General features: G+C 45.4%; 1 protein-coding gene across 19 annotated transcripts in view; it reads right to left on the bottom strand.

Moving 5' to 3' along the window:
* The window catches only part of CCDC85A (coiled-coil domain containing 85A), a 215823-nt gene that overhangs the window by 43011 nt on the left and 154027 nt on the right, over nucleotides 1-18785 (bottom strand). For 5 of the 19 annotated variants that reach the window (XM_069008866.1, XM_069008871.1, XM_069008872.1 and 2 more), the window contains exons 4-6: nucleotides 16873-17219; nucleotides 14861-15095; nucleotides 13658-13747 (exon numbers count right to left, since the gene is read on the bottom strand). In XM_069008866.1, coding sequence (XP_068864967.1) covers nucleotides 17130-17219 — 90 coding nt within the window. In that variant the 3' untranslated portion in view covers nucleotides 13658-13747; nucleotides 14861-15095; nucleotides 16873-17129. Of the gene's footprint in view, nucleotides 1-9983; nucleotides 11038-11777; nucleotides 12001-12022; nucleotides 12105-12483; nucleotides 12713-13657; nucleotides 13748-14860; nucleotides 15096-15216; nucleotides 17220-18785 lie in introns of those variants that run through there. The other 14 variants (XM_069008875.1, XM_069008874.1, XM_069008879.1 and 11 more) reach the window with 10 other exon arrangements.

Below are 18785 nucleotides of genomic sequence, written 5' to 3'. Positions count from 1 at the left end.
AACTCACAGTCTCGCTGCCACTTGCTTTTCACACGTGGCAGGGGGCCTCTAGTGTGACACAGAGCTCCTGGCATGGGGAGCAGAGGTACAAGAAGAGCTGCTAAAGCAGCTCCAGTGCCTCCAGGCCAGGACTGTTTGCCACCACAGCTCATCCCAGTCTCACATCCAGGATTCTGTTGGCACCAAAAAGCACTGTTGATATTTACTCTGATCCTCTGAAAAATTAGTGGGAAATGAAAAACCAATGAAGAACAAGAGTCTTTGGTCAGGGTGACAAAATTGGGAAGATATTTGAACAGGAGAATAAATCTGTCTCCTTCATAGGCAGTGATATTTGGGATGGCACTGAGCAGCCGTTTTCACAATTCCAGAAATTCTCTTTCTGGTCTGTGACTACAGACAACACCGTCACTGTTGGATACTCCCATCCCATCTCCCTAACTCACCTTTACACTACCAAACTGCACATAGGACAGCAAAGCAGCTGCCTCATCCTGTGCCTGAATCCAGCCACGTGCTCCAGAGCCTCCTGGCTTTGGGCTGCCCACTGCTCCCAACACATATCCATATCTACAGCTTTTGGGGCAGAACACAACATTTGCTGTGGGAAAGGCAGCTGGAAGGCTTGGTACACTGAATCTATCATGTTGTTCTTTAAATTATTTGAGAATATTTACTGGGAGGTGCCAGCACAACGCAGTTTTACACTCCTACTCCTTAGCTGTCGCCCCCATCCTAATGGACCCTGCCCTGAGCCCTCCTGGGAATCTGTCAAAGACCTATCCTCTCCTGCCAAGACTAGTCTGGGAAACAGTGGCTGATGAAAGGCAAGAGGCATCACACCAAGTAAATGGCTCATTAAAGACAGTGTTTAGCATAAGACAGACACCAAAGGTCCTTCTCAAATGAGGGGATCTGTGTCTGACAATGCGTATCTGACTGTAGGGAGAGCAAAAAATAGCACAGTATAAGGAAGGACACACAGCAAGGCTCCCAGGGATGCTTCTGCTCAAGAAGGAATCTTTCCTGGGAGTTTACAAAAGCCATTCTTTGTCTTGCCTGCTGTCCCATTTAGTCTGCTCCGAACAGGTCACGAGAAGTCAGCTCAGAAAGTTCAGGTACAATTGAACACCACTTTCAATCCCCAGCCTCCAAAGGAGGGCCGGCACCACACTGCCATGGACACCTTCAGAGCGGGGGACTCGGACCAGGATCTGCCACTTCTGTAAAGTTTCAAGGGCATTCCCTTCCTGCCAAAGAAGGTTGCCTGAGCAGATGACTGCACCATTTTGGAGCACTTCTCCCACTGCTGCGGGCACCTCTGCAGGCTGGGAGCACTTAGTCCAGAGCTTCCACCAAAGTCATATGCATTTTGAAACAGTGACTCTGCAGCCTTGGCCAAGGATTTCAGCTGCATTCCCTGAGCGTTATGCTCACTGTGCTAAAAATCACCTGCAAAGCAGTTCTTTCTGATATTTACTTTGTGAAATTAAAGTACAGGGAGGGGGGAAAAGAAATTGAAATTAGTGTCTTTCTGCTACCTCTTAGTTTGCATAAGCAGTCAATGGTAAATGTCAAATGCCAGCAGTGCATTAGAAAAGGATCACACTGAAAAATTCCGTCTTCAAGGCCAGAGCCCAAACCCCTCACCAGCCCCAAAACTGCTCTAGTTTCACACAACATCCTACATTAGGAGCATGTACACTAATGCCTAATTTAGCCATCACAGCCCCAGGAGTGTGGGAGTCAGAGAGACTCCAACAGCACATATGTAGAGGGTTCTCTCTATGCTAAATTTTAGGAAGCACTCCCCTGCTTCCGACAGCTCTGCCCAGGTTCAAAGTAAGGAACATGGAATATTGTGAGATCCGAGTTCATTAGAGGAGCAGGTGGAGATGTCTGCAGCTGAATAAGCAGGTTGCTTTGGGAATAACATGAAACAGATGTCCTGTCTTTGCACTCCCTGAACATTTTCTGCAAATAAATTGCAAGTTCAGGGTTTAAGGCTGAGTCTGTCATTTATCTCTTTAGAAACTCCTCTTCTGTTTTCTTCCAGGGCAGAAAATCTCTTTTGTAATAAGATGACTTTAGAAGCTAGAGAGCAAAATCTGCTTTTTGATTGAGCATGGGAAATGAAGGACTCCCTGCCAAATGAGTTTACTGGTATTTCAGGTAGAGAATACCAGGAGGTGCTCTGCACATGGGTCCAGGTACTTAAAAACATTACACAGATAACATACAATGGACTAAAGCAAGCAACAAAATTCTAAGACTTGCTAGCACAAAAAAATAGGACTTACAGGTCTACTGCCTTAACCCACAGTGATGTGTCTCTTCTGCCTGTGCTGCTGGGATAACCTTTCTTGTGTGCAATTCTCTTAATAATGGGCCTAACTCCAAACTGTGCAAAAGAAACTTCCAAAAATCTGCACAGAGGATTAGCTCAAGTCTCAAGACAAAGAGGCAATAATTCACCCACTCCATCAGCACTACCAGAAGCTAATGCAAAATAAATTCCATGGGAGTTTCCAAAAATGTCAGACGACAGTAATACCTTAGTGAGGCAGAGCATATTTTATGCATCCTGTTCGTTAGCTGAAAAGCCTGTCTGCATGACTATTTTTTCTCATTTGAATTAATCACACTGTATATTAAGAAGAGACCCGCTGAGCTCCTTAATACATAAAGTATTTAAAAGATGTTATTAAAAAAGTTATTTTGGAAAATTGCAATTAAACATCGACGTGTACACTTGCATTTATTGCTTCTCTTCCTGTCAGCCTGCGTCAAGCAAGAGACACAGGAGTGTTTCCACAGCCAGAGATTTGAGACACGATAGGGATGTTTACAGGGAAGTAACAGTATTACAATATTACCTTTGTGAAAGGCTACACATCTTCCAACACAAGTTAGGTTTGCCACAAGTAGATTTGTCAAAATATTTCATATTAAGTTTATAGAGTACCTCCACTTTGATCTAACCCCCAGTTCCCAAACTCAGGAACCCAGAAAATCCAGGCTCAGCCTAGTCCACAATTAGTGCCAACAACCTCAAACAGATGCTGTGCACAGAAGCTCCTCTATGTGCAGCATCTCAGTTAGTCTGGAGCCTTAAATATTGTAAAAAGCCCTTTGCAAGGCAACACACCCAACTGTCTACCAGTGTACACCCCCTTATGTGAATTGAGTGTCATACTCAAAAGGAACTTCGACTTTTTGCTTTGGCCTTTAAAGGCAGACACTTCTAGCTTGAGATTCTCTTCCAGTTGATACAATAAATGCAGCCACTGCCAGTTTATCCCCATTTACTCCTGCATCAGAGAGCTCTTCTCCTTTCCTGATGTTCACCCTTAAACTATTTCTAGGCAACAGCCTAAAACGTCCAGCCAGCCCCTAAAGTGAGACTTGGGCAGTGATTTTTGTGTACAAGTATAATTTCTACATAAGGGCTATCAACCTGCTACAATGACTAAGAGCAGGAGAATAGCAAAGTATGAATTCCTAACAAGTCGCATGAAATCTGTGAATCACAAGAGCAAACAGGTCTCACTCAGACCCCCACAGACAGCATTGGTAAAGGTTGACAGAAGGGCAGCAGTTCCAAGTGCTAAATGAATAAAGTGGCATCCCCAACAGAATTTTTCTTCATTCATTACCAGGGCATTTTTAGAGTCACCACATAACCCTGCCCACCCTTCCCACAGGGATATCGGTCTCAAGTCATTCATCAGCAGAATATTGTCACTTTTTACAATATCACCCTTAAGTACAAGAGCTCTCAATAGGACAGTGCTGGAGGTTATTGATTTTGAACCACTGACACAGCAGACAGCATCCCCTCAGCAGGAAAGATGCCCAAGGTCAAATGCCTTCTTAAAATACACATTTGGCTACAGGAGTTTCATTAAGTTCAATAAACCATCAGGTATCGACTGGCAGCACTATTTATAAATAACCAGCCTGTGCAGTGCTAACCCCTTTTTTATTTAATGAAATTTGCTTCCTCTTGTCAGTGTCAGGTATTTTGAGTCGGCAAAATGCTGTGACCTCTCCTATGCTAAAAATGAAACTGTGTATGAAGACAGCCATAAAAGCCCAACACCAGCTCCTGGAAATAGCATGTATCTATTTAGGTAACATAAACAAGATGTCAAGTCTTTAGGAGCCTGAGCTGTTGAAGCAAGCACCAAACCCTCCCCAGACATTTGCACACCACAGAGAGGGAGTGAGGGAGCTCTTTCATTCAGCCTTCATTAAATAAATAATATATTATGCAAAAGCAAAATTTGTGTTATTGCAGCAGTGACAACAACTCATTCTGAATTAAGACATTCAGGAATTGAAACTCTCACTCTTTGTGCATTTCCTAAAGGCAGGATTTCTTGCACAGGAGCTATGATGTCCCAGAGCACTATGGGCCCGGCCAGGTCAGGGCTGGGCCTCAGCAAAACTTCCCTTCTCCAAGCTCCAGTGCAGAACCAACATCCCACTGTGCTCAAGCCCCCACACTCCCTTAGTTCAGCATTGCTTCCTCCTCCTTATCCCAGAACCAGCAGGAGCTTTATCCACCACAAGCTGGCAAAAACTCATTTTGAGTTAATGGTCCTTTATTTCCCTATGGAATTTCCTTACTCCTATTCTTTATGCCATGGTGGCAGAGGTAGGGATCCCTTTTCCTCTTTCTGAGCTAGTTTGCTCACCTGACCTTTAAATTCTCCTGCACCATCCATAAAACAGGGGTGGGGAATCACAACAAAAAAAAAATCCAGGAAATAAAAGCTCATCCCTTCAGGCCATTCTATATTTAGCAGCTCCCTGGTGTGCTGCTATGTTTCTAATTGCTGTTGTCAGAATGTATGCGGGAGAGGGAGCTGCTGTTTTACAGAAGAACAACCCTTCCTACCCAGGTGTGAAGCGTGGGATGTCAGCCGACCCAGAGCAGGAGCTTCCAGGGTCAAACGCAGCACCCAGACTCTTCTTTCCCTAAGGCCCTGCCTTGCTGTACTCGCCCTGGAAGCTGCGTGGGTTTGTTTCCGTGCACACCCCCCATTCTCACAGCAAGGGGTGCACTCCTGGTGTGTGTGCGTACACATTTACAGTCACTACACTGCATGGGGACACTTTGATTTGCAAGCGAGCAGCGTTCAGTGACACCACACTGTAACAGATATGGGGGATGGAGAGATAAGGAGTTATTACAAGGCAAGATTAAAACTCTTCAGTTGATCCGTATGGATTTTATTTTTGCCATGCTGCCTGCCTGATCATACATCTTCCCCCATTCCCACCCCGCTGCTGGGCAGGAGGGGGCATGGCTCAGCTGAGCCTGCGGAGTCGGGCATATATCCGTGGAGCAGAGGAAAAGCCGCCGGCATCCTTGAGTGGTTACAAATTACAGACTTCTCACCAGGGGACCGGGCTGCAGCCAGGATCCAGCTTTCAGCGTGCCAAAGCCAAGCACAGCTAAATTACACTCTCAGGTGCTCTGCCAAACAGCCGCTGTGGCAGTCACGGTCTCCAGCAGGTCCTTGCCCGGAGCCACCGTGCACATCCACCCACAGTGCCCCAGGCACGGAGGGGCCAGACCGCTCCCTGCTCTCACACTTGGCCCAGGTTTAGCCCTGTCCACGCGAAACAGCAAAAATCCCCTTGGGGCACAACAGACAGGAGCGGCACAGCGCAAGTACCGAGGGAGAGCTCCCACACCCGCACACTCAGCAGCCACGGCTGCTGCAGGGCTGCCTTTGCCACTGCGCCAGCACAGAAGTTCCTTTCTTTCCAGCCCAGATTAACCCAGGAGCAACTCCTGTGTGACCAAAGAGCTCCCATCGCTCCCTGCTGACTGGAGGGCAGCAGATTATTGGAAAGCAGGAATTATTTTCAACCTTGTTAGCATTTGCCAAGCGTCATTTCAGCCCTAACATTATAGGTGTTTAATAGGGCCATACTGAAAGTCTTTGAACCTTGCAATCAATACAGCTGAGCTGCTGCACAAAATTTACCACTGATCTGTTTCGCTTCATTAAATGTTAGTTTTACAAGCTTTGAAAATAGGCCTGTTTAAAATTGTTTAACAACCTGTGGCTGCATCATCAGCTCTCAATGGCCACGCAGCACTGACTGCAGGCTAACCCGCTAGTTAGTGATTTCTTGACCTACAACAGTATCAAACTCACTTTTTAAAACCTGTAACACGTTCAGCAATATTCCCTTTAAGCCCAAAGCACACTGATGCAACCACTTGGAGAAAGAGAGAGCACAGACAATAAAACTGAAACCCTGGGCCCACCTTCTTTGAACACCCCAGCTCAGCAGTGGCCGAGCTGCCCACCCTACAGGCCCCAAGGAGGGACTCCTGAAAATTCTTCAAATATGACAGAGCAGCTCCCCTGGAGCAAGCAGGCACATGTCCTTAGCCACTCGGAGACCACACAATCCTGATGTGGACTAAGCCATACAAATTTGCAGCAATAAAAACGTGCACACCCAGAAAATTAATCATCAGTTCTGCTTTCTGGCTTCTCTTCCTGGATCCACTGAGTTAAGAGTGAAACACAAAACCTTGATTCTTGCTACACCAGGATGGCTGAGAGGATCTGTCAAGCCCTTAGTCCACAGGAAACACTGCATGGGATAAATTATGAGGGCTAATAGCAAACCATCACTCTGCTACCACTACTAACACCCAGTGTTACTTCTCTTCCAGACAAGTGCAATATTTTAATGCAAATGGGTTTACATATTAGTATTTCCTCATTTCTATGGCCTTGCATCACCCACCTCTATATTTTCACTTCCACAGCCAACAGCTAGTAATGGATAAAAATATTGTGCATTCATTACAGAGGAAAACAAACAAAAAAATTCCACGTCCATCCATGACTCCTTTATGCTCTATTTAAAGGTTGCACTTTCCTCTTCATTTTTGTCTCCTGCAATTTATTAAGCCCTTTGCCAGGATAAAATTCATGGCAATTCTTGGAGTAGGTAAAAATTTATTTACGCAAACAACCGATAAAATTGCACAAACCACCAGATAAGAATCAGCATTCTCGAAAATTTAAACACATATATATTTTTAAAGCATATCAGCAGCTGAGGAACTTTGTCACTTACCATGTGCAGACAGGCTGGGGCTTCCTTGCTTCTCCTGCCATCCGGGAGCCGCTTTTGGAAAAGGAAACCTGCTGAAGTGCTTTGGAAATTGCTAATCACTGTTGCTTGTGCAGAGGGCTGCTGTGACAGTCCTGCACCACACGCGGGTGTGCTGCTCCCCTCAGCCTTCAGGGGAGCGTTCCTGTTTGGCAATGGGGGGCTCAGAGAATCAGGCCACATTTACAGCCTGAAAAAACAGCTCCCCCATTCACCAGGCAAATAATTGGACACGGCAAAAGCACGGAACACATTTTTGCGTTGGTGCTCCACGTGACAGAGCTGTGAGCTGGCCTAGGACCAAAACCTCCCAAATGCCACTACCGAGGTGCTACCCCTCAGCAATTACTCATTCCCCCGCCAACAAATGGGCCTTGTTAAATTTTGAGGGAAACCTCTTTCGGTTGCCATGAGCTCCGTGGCCAGGAGGGAGACACGTACACACAAATGTTGAGATTTGGAGGTTCGCACTGCACAGAGTGATCAAAACCACCCCTGCAACACATCCCAGGGAGGTTGACAGCACCCACTACAGCAAAGGCCTTCAGAGTACTCTCCATTGTGCATTATTTCTCTCCCTCATCCACGGCTTTGCTTTGAGCCATGCCGACAGCAGAGGCTGGGAAGTAGAATCTTAGACTTGGAGCTAAAGCACCACACGACGCAATGTTTATTGTCACTGTCTGCAGGAGAAATGCTGTTTCTCTGACAGACTGACATTCCTACACAAAACAAACACACTCCTACAGGATAAAAGGAGCAGGGAGCTGCTCCAGCCACAGCCCAGCATGACTTCACAAGGCCCAGCAGCCTCTGCCAACTTGCCTGGCACAGCCACAAAACCAACTCCAGCATCAAGGCAGGAAAGGAGAGGGACTGAAATCAGCTCTCAGCTGCAAAGTTTTATTCCTCTGAGCATCGACAAAACACAGATGGTCTTCTCTCTGAATGAAGACCATTTTGCACCTGGAAAACTCCAATCAGGAAGAGAAACCAGAAGGCAAAGGGGAGAAATCTGTTCATGCAAGCACTTTGCTTTGCAAACAGAGCTGTACCCCTCTAATCAGCAGCAAATGTTCCTGTGCACAGCAGGAATATGTGCAAACCAAACCTCTCTCTCAGAGAGATGAAGGCATTTCTTCACATCAATAAATATTTCACATTGATGTAAACAAAAAAACCCAAACAGACACCTGTTGGAATGCTTAAAATTGAGGAAAAAATGTGTTAACAAAAATGGTGTTAATGAGGCTGTTTGGGATCTACCTTTCTTTTCCGAAATTATTTTAAGGCCTAGGGATAAAGTCAGCAGCAGATTGGAGGGACCTTCCCTCAGGAGCAGACTTCAAACAGCAGGAGTTTTCTGAGCAGTGTTCCCAGGCTAAGGCCATCAAGGACTCCCAGATGCCTTCCAGTAGTACCACAGCAAGTAACACCACATACTAACATAAACACTAAACTAAGACCAAATAAACCAAGCCTGCATTTTAGCCCCAGGCTCCACTAACTCAGAGTAAACCCCACGCAGAGTGACCCCTCTCTACCAACTTGCAAGGTGAAATTGATTTTTAAACCCTTTTAATCACTACATGTGACCATTTCCATATAATTTACCCACTCCTCAGGAAATCACAACAGACATGCCAAAACAAGAATAGAAAATACATCGGTTTGTGGTAATTTTCCAGTCATTTATACCCATGAAATCCCAGTTAACAGGACTGTGTCTGTAAAGCAGCAATAGAAACATGAAGGGATTTGGGCCTTTTTTTTTTTTTTTTTTAAGTGAATATCTGGTAAACCAGCATGAATTTTCTGGTGGGTTGGACTATTGTACAGACCGCTCAAGTAATTGAAAACAGAATAAAAACTTGGGTTTGTGTGCAGTTATAGTTCAACACTGCAGTCATTTTTCCTGCCCTTTGGCCATCTTTATGTATCTGAAAAGAATAAAAACTCAGAGGACACATCTGAGCAGAGAGTTACTTTGGTTATACAGCTCTCTTCTAATACTATCCCTTAATTTATATAACTTCAGCTCCTTTTGTTCCGGCCACTGGAATTCTGAAGCTAGTAATATGTAAAATAGGAATTACAAATGTGGTATTTTAATAGGCAGTTTAGCCAGAAACCTTTTTGGGAGCATATTTAATTACTCCTAGGGAAGAAAAAGAAAAGTCTGCCTAATATATCCTCCCCATCCAAACAAATAGCACAGGGTAATTAGACTAAACATCTTTCCCTCTTGCAATCACTCTGATTTATGGATTGTTTATATATTTTCTACGATGACAGAACACTAAAATGCAGCAAATATGACTTAGAACCCGTTTCTTATAACATACATTCAGAAAGTTTTCCTCAGTCTTTGACATCAACAGCTGCTGAGTTACCCACAGGCACAGGGGGAAGCAAAAATTATTTATGTAGATTCCATCCAGCCCAAGAAAAGTTCTCTCCCTCTATGACACAAAGGACTGGAAATCTCCAAATTCAACTTTTTTTTTTTTTTCCCCTCCAGACTCTCCTAGATCAGTATTTTCGGTGTTTATGGCGAGTACCTGTGCTGAGGGTGAAGACCCGGTTCCGGTGGCGCTGTGAGGGAAGAGAGGGGGATTGCGAGGGGAGAATGGAGCCGTGAGGGGAGAGAGGGGGATTGCGAGGGGAAAGAGGGGAGCTGAGGGGAGAATGGAGCCGTGAGGGGAGAGAGAGGGGAGCCGTGAGGGGAGAGAGAGGGGAGTTGCGAGGGGAAAGAGAGGGGAGTTGCGAGGGGAAAGAGAGGGGAGTTGCGAGGGGAAAGAGAGGGGAGTTGCGAGGGGAAAGAGAGGGGAGTTGCGAGGGGAAAGAGAGGGGAGTTGCGAGGGGAAAGAGAGGGGAGTTGCGAGGGGAAAGAGAGGGGAGTTGCGAGGGGAAAGAGAGGGGAGTTGCGAGGGGAAAGAGAGGGGAGTTGCGAGGGGAAAGAGAGGGGAGTTGCGAGGGGAAAGAGAGGGGAGTTGCGAGGGGAAAGAGAGGGGAGTTGCGAGGGGAAAGAGAGGGGAGTTGCGAGGGGAGAGGCGTGAGGTAAGATGGGAGCTGTGAGTGAAGTTGTGAGGGGAGATGGGGCTCTGAGGGGCTCTGTGAGGCGGGTGCTGCTCCCGCCGGTCCCCGCCGTCCCGGCTGCACCACATAAAAAAACCCCACTGTAAAAAGCAGCCCCGGGGAGCTCAGGGGACAGAAACACCCCCGACAACCCCCGCCCCGATCCCGGGAAGCGAATCCTGGGACAGAGACACGGGCAGGACCAAGCCCTCGGTCCCTTCCTCAACCAGGCCAGGACGTTTCTGACTGACACCTGAGCATCAATTAATTCATCGAGGTCAAAGATAAAACCTTATCAGCGCCAGTCTGGGCACCGATCACTGGCTGCCTCTTCTCTCCATTGTTCATTTTTCCTGCTAAGCTATTAGCAGGGAAAAAGTCAAACCCACTGTCACACGGAACTATCCTCTGAGGAAAGGCAGCTTCAAAAGAGCCAAGGGAAGCAGCTGAGAAAACCTCAAGTTGTCTATTTTTCATTTGTTTGTATTTTTTTTAACCAACTGCTCATTTTTCCACCTGAAAATGTCTCTGAAGTGCCTTTAGAGCAGCACGTTTATTGGTCTCTACTGGCACATACCTGCCTTCCCATCCAGCTCAGTTTTCCATCAGCGCTCACAGAAACGTTTTCCTGGACACAGTAAAGTTATTACTTAACATAAGCACATATGGATTATGGATGCTCTGTATGGATATTCCTGCCGTTTCCATTCTGTCAGGGTACCAACAACAACTTCCTCCCTGCCTCTTTGGCTTTGCTTGTCCATGGCTACAAATGTGGATAAGCTGCTCCAAGACACCCCACACCTGCTGGAAAAGGACAGGAGGAAACTAAAACCTTCTGTCCATGAGAGTACCCAAGCAACACATCCAACCCCCAAAATACTCAGTACAGAACTCTGAAATCTCTAGTGAGAAGCCAGAGATGCTGCAAAACAGCCACAACAGGTTTAAAAATAAAAACCAAAAGGAACCATGAAAATCATGCCAGAAAGAAGAAAAAAAACCAACCAAACCTCATGCTCTTTTAACATCAGAGCACACAAGAATGCTTGGAAGGAATGCTTTAAAATAAGTTTCATAACTGGTTGTGACTGAAGAAAAGGCCGTATTCATCACATCACTCATCTTGCACCTAATTGTATGCACGTTTGGATTCCAGCCTGAAGCAATGGGTTAATTCTCCAATTATTTCACAGGATTAGAACTACTTTTTTTTTTCCCCAGGAAATTTAGTGTTATTGTGAAGCCCATCAAGACATGCTATTTCATAATTAATACTAAATAAGAAGTGAATTCTCTCCTTTGTCTAAATAGCTGGCTTTGGCTCAGCTAGGAGCAGCAATTAGCAGGACAGCTTCCCTGAACACATTTGATCTGCTACAGGGTTTCCTGCTGCAGATCAGAGGAACAAACCTGATTTCACACAATCCATGGGGTTTGTTGGCTGCATGTGCTGTAATTAAAATGATCTTTTCCTTTCCCCTCCTCCCACCCCCAAGGGCTTTGTTTATCTGCTTGTGCTTTCTCACCAAGAGGCACACACATACCTAATTTAGAGTACTGTTGATTACACTTCTGCTCTTTACCAGCTCCCTTTGTAGCATTCACTGTTTGTAGTTCGGTGCAGAAACTGGGACCTGTTGTCACTGGTGTTATTGGTCTGTTTTATTAGCAGAAGTAGAGGAACAGTTCCCATGGAAACATTTCCATGTTTCATGGTGCACTTTTCCTTGGATTCTCAAGGTTGGGTAGGGTGGGCTCTGGGCCTTCCTAAATGGGAGCACACAGCAGTCTATGGAAACTTCCCCTCCAGCAGGGGGAAGAAAAGACTTTATTTTTAGATTGTGTATTTCCTCTCTTATGAAGTCTAACGCCTGTGAAAACAGAGCAGCTCGACAGCCCCGTGCCATTGACTGACGTCCAGGCCAACCCCCACCACTCTGACAACAAACCAGATCCTATTTGGAAATGCCACCTCCAAACCCAAGAGAATGTTTTCCTTTCACTGTGACCCTCATGCTTAAGGTGTGAGTGAAGCTATGCTTTACCAGGGCTCAGCACACTGGCCTGAGCCACGATGGTCCCCTGCCACACCAGGGACTTCCAAAGCTTCTTGAAAAAACACCCAACCATGCCATCAAACCCCTCCTGCTCCACAGTGGAGGTGTTCAGGCCTGGGAACAGCACTGCTCACAGGCCAACCCGAGCCCCTGGCACTCACCAACAGTGATGATAAAAAGAAAACAAAGTCACCTGTGAAAAGGTTAAACCACCTTCTCTCTCTCCCACCCTGCTTTTCTCTCAGTGTTTGCCACACACAGCTGAGTTCATTGCAAACAGATTGTCCCACCTAAATGCAGCACAAGATTCACCTGCAGCCACCTGGATCCTGGCAGGGCAGGTCCCCATCCCCCTTCCCTTGGTCCTCTTTCTTTCCAGAGCTGGGGATGGGCTCCCAGTGTTATTTTTTTCCATCTGCAGACTTACAAATATATAAAAAATCTCATATAGATGACTATATATATACACACACTTCAACCTATACACATTGAGCAGGGGGAAATCCAGAGAATCTTCAAACTTCAGGCCATGGCCAGTGCTTTGAAAAGATCATTATAACAAGTTCTTATTCAAGAGGAGAGTAATTATCATGTTCTAACAAACATTAAATAATTCAGTATTATTACTTTGGCACTTCTTTGTGAACCAGGTGTTTAGGTAACTGTTTCAGACAGAAGCATGGGATGCAGTCCCTGGGGTCCTTCCCCACCAGCCAGCATGAGGGGAGCCACTAATGCTTGGACTAGGCTGGAGCTCCCCAGAGCCTGACTCCAGCAAAGCCCCCATATCAACAGCATAGGGTACTATGGTTTTACTTATTTCTCAGTTTTCTATTTACTCAAATGGAAGTGTCTGAGTTTTCACAGTTAAGACAGATTCAAGTAAGGTTTAGGTCTCTGATCCATGTTCTCTTAAGTTTTTAAAACACAGTCATATTTGTATTTATGTAAGCGTATTCAAAAGTTAATTTTCTTTCACATTACCATCTTTGTTTTGCTTGACCCCCACCAATCCCACATAGTCTTGCTAAGCCTTCCCCTCCTCTCTGACCTTCTGCACGTTGAAAATCTCAACCATACCATGCTGTTTCTGGGATTAAAAAAAAACCAACCAAACAGGAGGAGTCTGGAGCCATCAAGGAAGAGCTCCCCTTCCCCCTCACTCCCAGCATTGCACACATCAAATGTGAGTTGCCAGCTCTGGCAAACACCAACTCACAATTCACTCCTGGGCCTGCCTGCACATGCTAGTAAGTACCATAACCCCAAAGCAGCCCAGCAAATTCCTGTTTGCTGGTTGATTAATTAATGCACAGCCTCTATTTATTCACTCCAGGCAGAGCTGCTATCAAGTCAGCTGTTCTTACCTTTGGGATCTTGGATGACCAGAATTGCAGTTCAGTGCTAGTCTGGGGACATTCACGCCTGGGGTCCCCATGTATGTGGTTCACCTGAGCCTGGAAAACACAAGTGCGGAGATAGAGATTTTGGCATTCCATACCCAGCAGCTGCATTTGATGGCCCATTCTGCTCAAAATAAAGGACAGCCTCATCAAGACTTTGGGTGGGGGGAGAAGCCAAGCTATTTTCTTCTGTATCTAAGTGGTGAGATCAGTATAAAGAATTCACACCACCCCAGGACTTACTTCAAAAACATTTGGGGAATTAAACAATCCAGTGCCCTGGCAGGGCTGGTATTTGTTGGGGAGACAACACAGAGAGCCTGGGGGGCATTTGGTGTTTGAAAGGTTTGGGCAGCACAAAGGAGAGCAGGGCCAGGCACTGTCCCCAGGCCACAGAGGCTGTTTGGGCTGGCTCTGCTCAAAACATTAAGAAGGGCACTCTGGCTTCATGCCACGTTCATAAACATGTCCATCAAGTGCAGCCTTTGGGGAACAGGCTCTACTAAAACCAGTCACTTGCTGAAAACAAAGTGCCATTCTTTACCTTCTAACCCTTCAGCAAAGCAGCTTTTCTACAGTACAGAAGGTAAAATCCACTCCATACATCCACTACACAAGTGCTATTTAAAATTCACTCACACAGTGAATTTATAGCTCATTCAGGCTCAGCTGAGATCCTGGGAAAGGGCCTGTAACAACATGTGCAAATCTTCAACCAAAGCAGAAGTCTGCTACAAACAACTGCACGTAAGAGTCCACAAGGCTTGGCACAGTTTCACTGAAAAAGGCTTAACCACAGGGGCAGGGAGCAAGACAGAGGAGATGAAGGTCCCCAAGTACTACAGCAACATTTATTCATTAGCACAGAGGCATGTCAGCAGGCTACAGACCCCCCCTCCCCCAGGAGCACTGATTCCCTTCTCCACACACTGCCCACTTCCTCCTCTTAGGAAGGTGCACTTTAAGGAGTCCCCATGGGATTTATTACCTTCAAGATATTGATTGTACGAAGTATCTCTTTTCTCCAGAAAATTTAGCGAAAGTTCTCTGCTCTACAGTAAGAGCCAGCCCTTTCCCCCACAACTCAGTACTGGGGCAGGGATGTGGTGGCACATGAGGCCACCAACACACTGTAGGACACTGCCAGCCTCCCCCAGCACCCCTTACCTGAACAGAAAGATTCCAAGAGCTCCATGTTCCCCAATCCTCATCTCAAGACTGGCTTGTGAGGAGGGGAGGAAGAAGAAACCAGCACAGGTGTCCTGGGGCTGCAAACGCAGCACAGCTGAGGACTGAACGAGTTGCACCTGGTCACAGCCCCCTGCACAATCACACACAGCTATTCCTCATTTAACAGAAGACAGAGAAGCAACTTCACTTTGCTGGGATTTTTTAAAGACACCTGGCAAGAAAATGAAGAAAAATGCACAACATGCAGCTAATTTCTCAACCAAGCAGGATTTCCAGCAGCTCCTGCCTGTAAGCCCAAGCAGCTCACAGCTTCAGTCAGTAAAGGAGAGCAAACAAGGCTGGGATTCTATAATTTATTACCATTGCTAAGATGAACACAATACTTGATACCCCATCATATGCAGAACTGTAAAAAAATAGTTTTAATACAGTATCAAAATTTACACAAGTGTAGTGTCAAAAGACCAGTGTCCCTCGCTTGGCCCCTGCACATCCAGAGCGCAGGCACAAGTACAGGTGTTACAGCTGTTCATACATACAGAGAGATAGGAATACAACAATTGAAATTGAACTCTGCAAACAATATAGGGGAGAAAACAACATGGAAAGAGGACAGACAGCTGTCTGGGCTGGGGGTTATATCAGAAAGCACGCAGGAGGGCAATGGCTCAAAACAGAAGGCTGGATTCTGCATTTCCAACTCAAGGAGAAGCAGTGAACGGGAGTTTCGCCCGAGAAAGATACGCTGGATCAGAGGCCTTACATTGAATGGTACCAAGTGAAAATAACAACAGAAACCAACAGAATTACTGATGCAAATTAACACACTTTTTCTGAAGACAGATAGCAGATTTACATCATACTCCTATATAACAAAAGATTGTACAGCAACCGAGCTACATTCCACTGCAAATAGCCCACGGACACAGTCCAAGCTCAGAAAAACAGAGGTTCTGACTTTGGCTCAAAACTTAGTAACCAAGAACAAACCAGAAACCCAGGAATTGTTGCATTCCTATATATTTTTTTATTAATTTTTATTAGTCTTTTTGATACTCAGCTATGGTAAAAAGTTAAGCAACAGCATTCAGTCACAAGCCTGTTGCACATTCATACATGAAACTATCATTGCTTTAAGATATACACAAAATATCTATCGTTGTAATTCAATACACACAACTAGGATCATACACAGAGATAAAAATAAACTAAGCACATCTAGGGCGCTGTCTGGTCAAATCTCAGGCAATCTGAACAAGAGCTTTCTGCCTCATAATAATGAAAGACATGCTCTGAGGATCATAAAACCTTTTTCTTTGAAAGAATGCTACAGTGACAAGAAAAGCTTTTTTTATAATGCAGTGCAATCTTTTAGATCCTTGTAGGCTCTTGTTAAATAAATCAGCATGTCTCTAAATTAAACAGTAGAAATTAGCATCCTGACAATTGGAAAATATTTTCCAAAATAAACTCTGATGGAAATCCTGACTTGAGACCTGTAAGAGTGATGCCTAAGTATTCTGTCAATTAAAGGGCCATTCATTAAACACCTTACACCTCTTGAGAAGATGTGCATCAAAGTGAATCGAAAAGAAAGCTATCTTGACTTTCATTTAGAAAGAAATTGTGGATCACTACAAGTACTGTAGTTATGCTACACTACTGGCTGGTTAGGACTTTATGGTCTTTTAGCACCTCCAAAGGCAGGTATTCTACCAAAGCAAAAAAATCACCTGGAAATTGCCTAAGCACCATTAACGGATCCTTTACAGACTGAAGTGTGAGTTACTAAGAAGCGACTTTCTCAAACCTGCAGAGACCAAAGGCACAGTTTATCAGTGTCTCTCCAGTCTGCTGAAAAACCTCTCTTAAATCCAATGGAAAACTCGTTCAGACCTATCAGAGATTCACTGTAACTAACCAAAATAAAACTTATTTTGCGTAACGCCTGCAGAATCCCAAATATCTTTTGGTTAGGATGGCAATACCTCAGTGCTTCTAAGGGTGGAGTGTTGCAGTGAGGGTGCAGCGCTTCATTAGCCGGGATATTGGAACAGCAGGATTGGGGGACACTGCCACAGCTCCCCGCCAGACCTCTGTGCAGAATGTCCCCCCTTTCCAGCAGTCTCTTGCAGTGCAGACCCCCCGACGTCAGCTGGGAATTGCGGCGGACACAGGCAGTTCTTCCCCTCTCCTGGGCAGTTCAAACTCGTGCTCTTCAGAGAGAGGATGTGCTCAGGGCCTCTTACATAGGTCCTTTATACTGATTTCCTGACAAGTGTTGTCTAATTCCAGGGCACGACCCTGCAGCATCTCCAAGTTTCCTCCACACAACCTAGAGGGAGGGATGGAAAGAGAGCTCATTATCCCCAGTTAAGGAGTACTGGCATAGGGACATGCATCTGGAATGCCACAGCTTGGAACACACACCATGCAGCACAGGTAGGACACAGGGGAGGGACACACAACAGGAGCAGAGACTGTTTCCCACGGGACACAGCATTCCTTCTGAACACAGAAAGCACATGCTGCCAGGTAAAAGTGATTAGAAACAGGGACACATGAACTGGCACGTGCATCACGGGGATATTTTACGCTTCACACACAAGACTGAGGGTGTTTGCAGGTCTCAACAGAAACTCTGTCCAACTATTTCCCCAACCACATCTCTTGTAGAATGTGATTCAGAAGCACAAAGATCCATCAAGAGATGTCTAAACATCTCCAGCTTAAAAACCACAGAGTAGTTCTTCCTCTACTTCAAAGCATTTACTTGTTCTCTTAAAATCAAGGAAGGCATTAGGAGTGTTTATTCCACTAGTTCTTTCCTGAGGTGAGAGGAATTGTGCCTGCAGCCACTGTGCTACTCTGCTTAACACCCATGTTACAATGTCAGAATTAAAAAGGCAGAGAAATGATACCCCCCAACATTTAGGGAGGTGTTTTACAATGACTTACAGAAAGGTTGATGGAATATGAGCACAAGAACAGTAGCTTATGTCAATGTCCCCAGGCCTCTCAGGGACTGCTAGAGACAAAAATGGTGATTCCTATCAATTGTATTGCCATTTCAGACTATTTTTTTATAACTGCTACTAAATCACCCATTAATCTCCAGGCCAACAGCAATATGACTGTCAAGAAAGGTAAGAGCTGTTTTCCATTGTCATCATTCATTATTTGTATTTTACCAGTGCCTAAAGTCCAGCAGTGAACAGATACTGCATTAGCTGGCACTGAATTAGCTGGATCCTGGGAAGCTGACATCCTGAAAAGGTAGTTCCTGGAGCTGATGAGCAAAGGCAGAACAAACCCAAGATCCTACTGTGATCCGGTATAAGAGATGGGAAAATAACCCAGTTTCTCTGAGCCTTTCCTGAAGAAAACCTGAGTGTCAGCATGAAAACCAGAAATACTTCAGACTGGAAGCAACAGGACTACAGTGTTATAGCACAGAGCCAAATTCAAGTCTTTAAAGGGAGCTGTCTTTGATTCCAGTGGGTGGGTGTGACCCAAAGCCTGCAAACTTGCTGTATGACCAGAATCTTGCAGCCAGAAATCCCAAGTCACCATCATAAAAAACATGTGTGCTTCAGGCACGTTTGCTGTGCAGTGAAACACTGCAGTGGTGAGAGCATGAAAAATGGGGGTTCAGTGACACCTCCCAGACTGGGTGTCTGCAGCACAGCCAGGCTGGATCTGACAATTCTTTCCAACATCTGCTTCCTGATTTTCCTAACTTAATACTATCAAAGAGGAAGCTCTCTTGGACAGCTTTTGTGAGAAGGCACATTGCACCTAACCATGACTTCCAACAACTTTTCTTGTCAATAAATATTAAGACAAGATTTACCAAGCAGCTAATGCTGACACAGTAATAAACTAGGAGATGACACTTCCC

The sequence above is a fragment of the Aphelocoma coerulescens genome, chromosome 3 (genome assembly GCF_041296385.1).
Source record: "Aphelocoma coerulescens isolate FSJ_1873_10779 chromosome 3, UR_Acoe_1.0, whole genome shotgun sequence".
Taxonomy (NCBI): Eukaryota; Metazoa; Chordata; class Aves; order Passeriformes; family Corvidae; genus Aphelocoma; species Aphelocoma coerulescens.
This window is presented reverse-complemented; position numbering and strand designations above follow the sequence as displayed.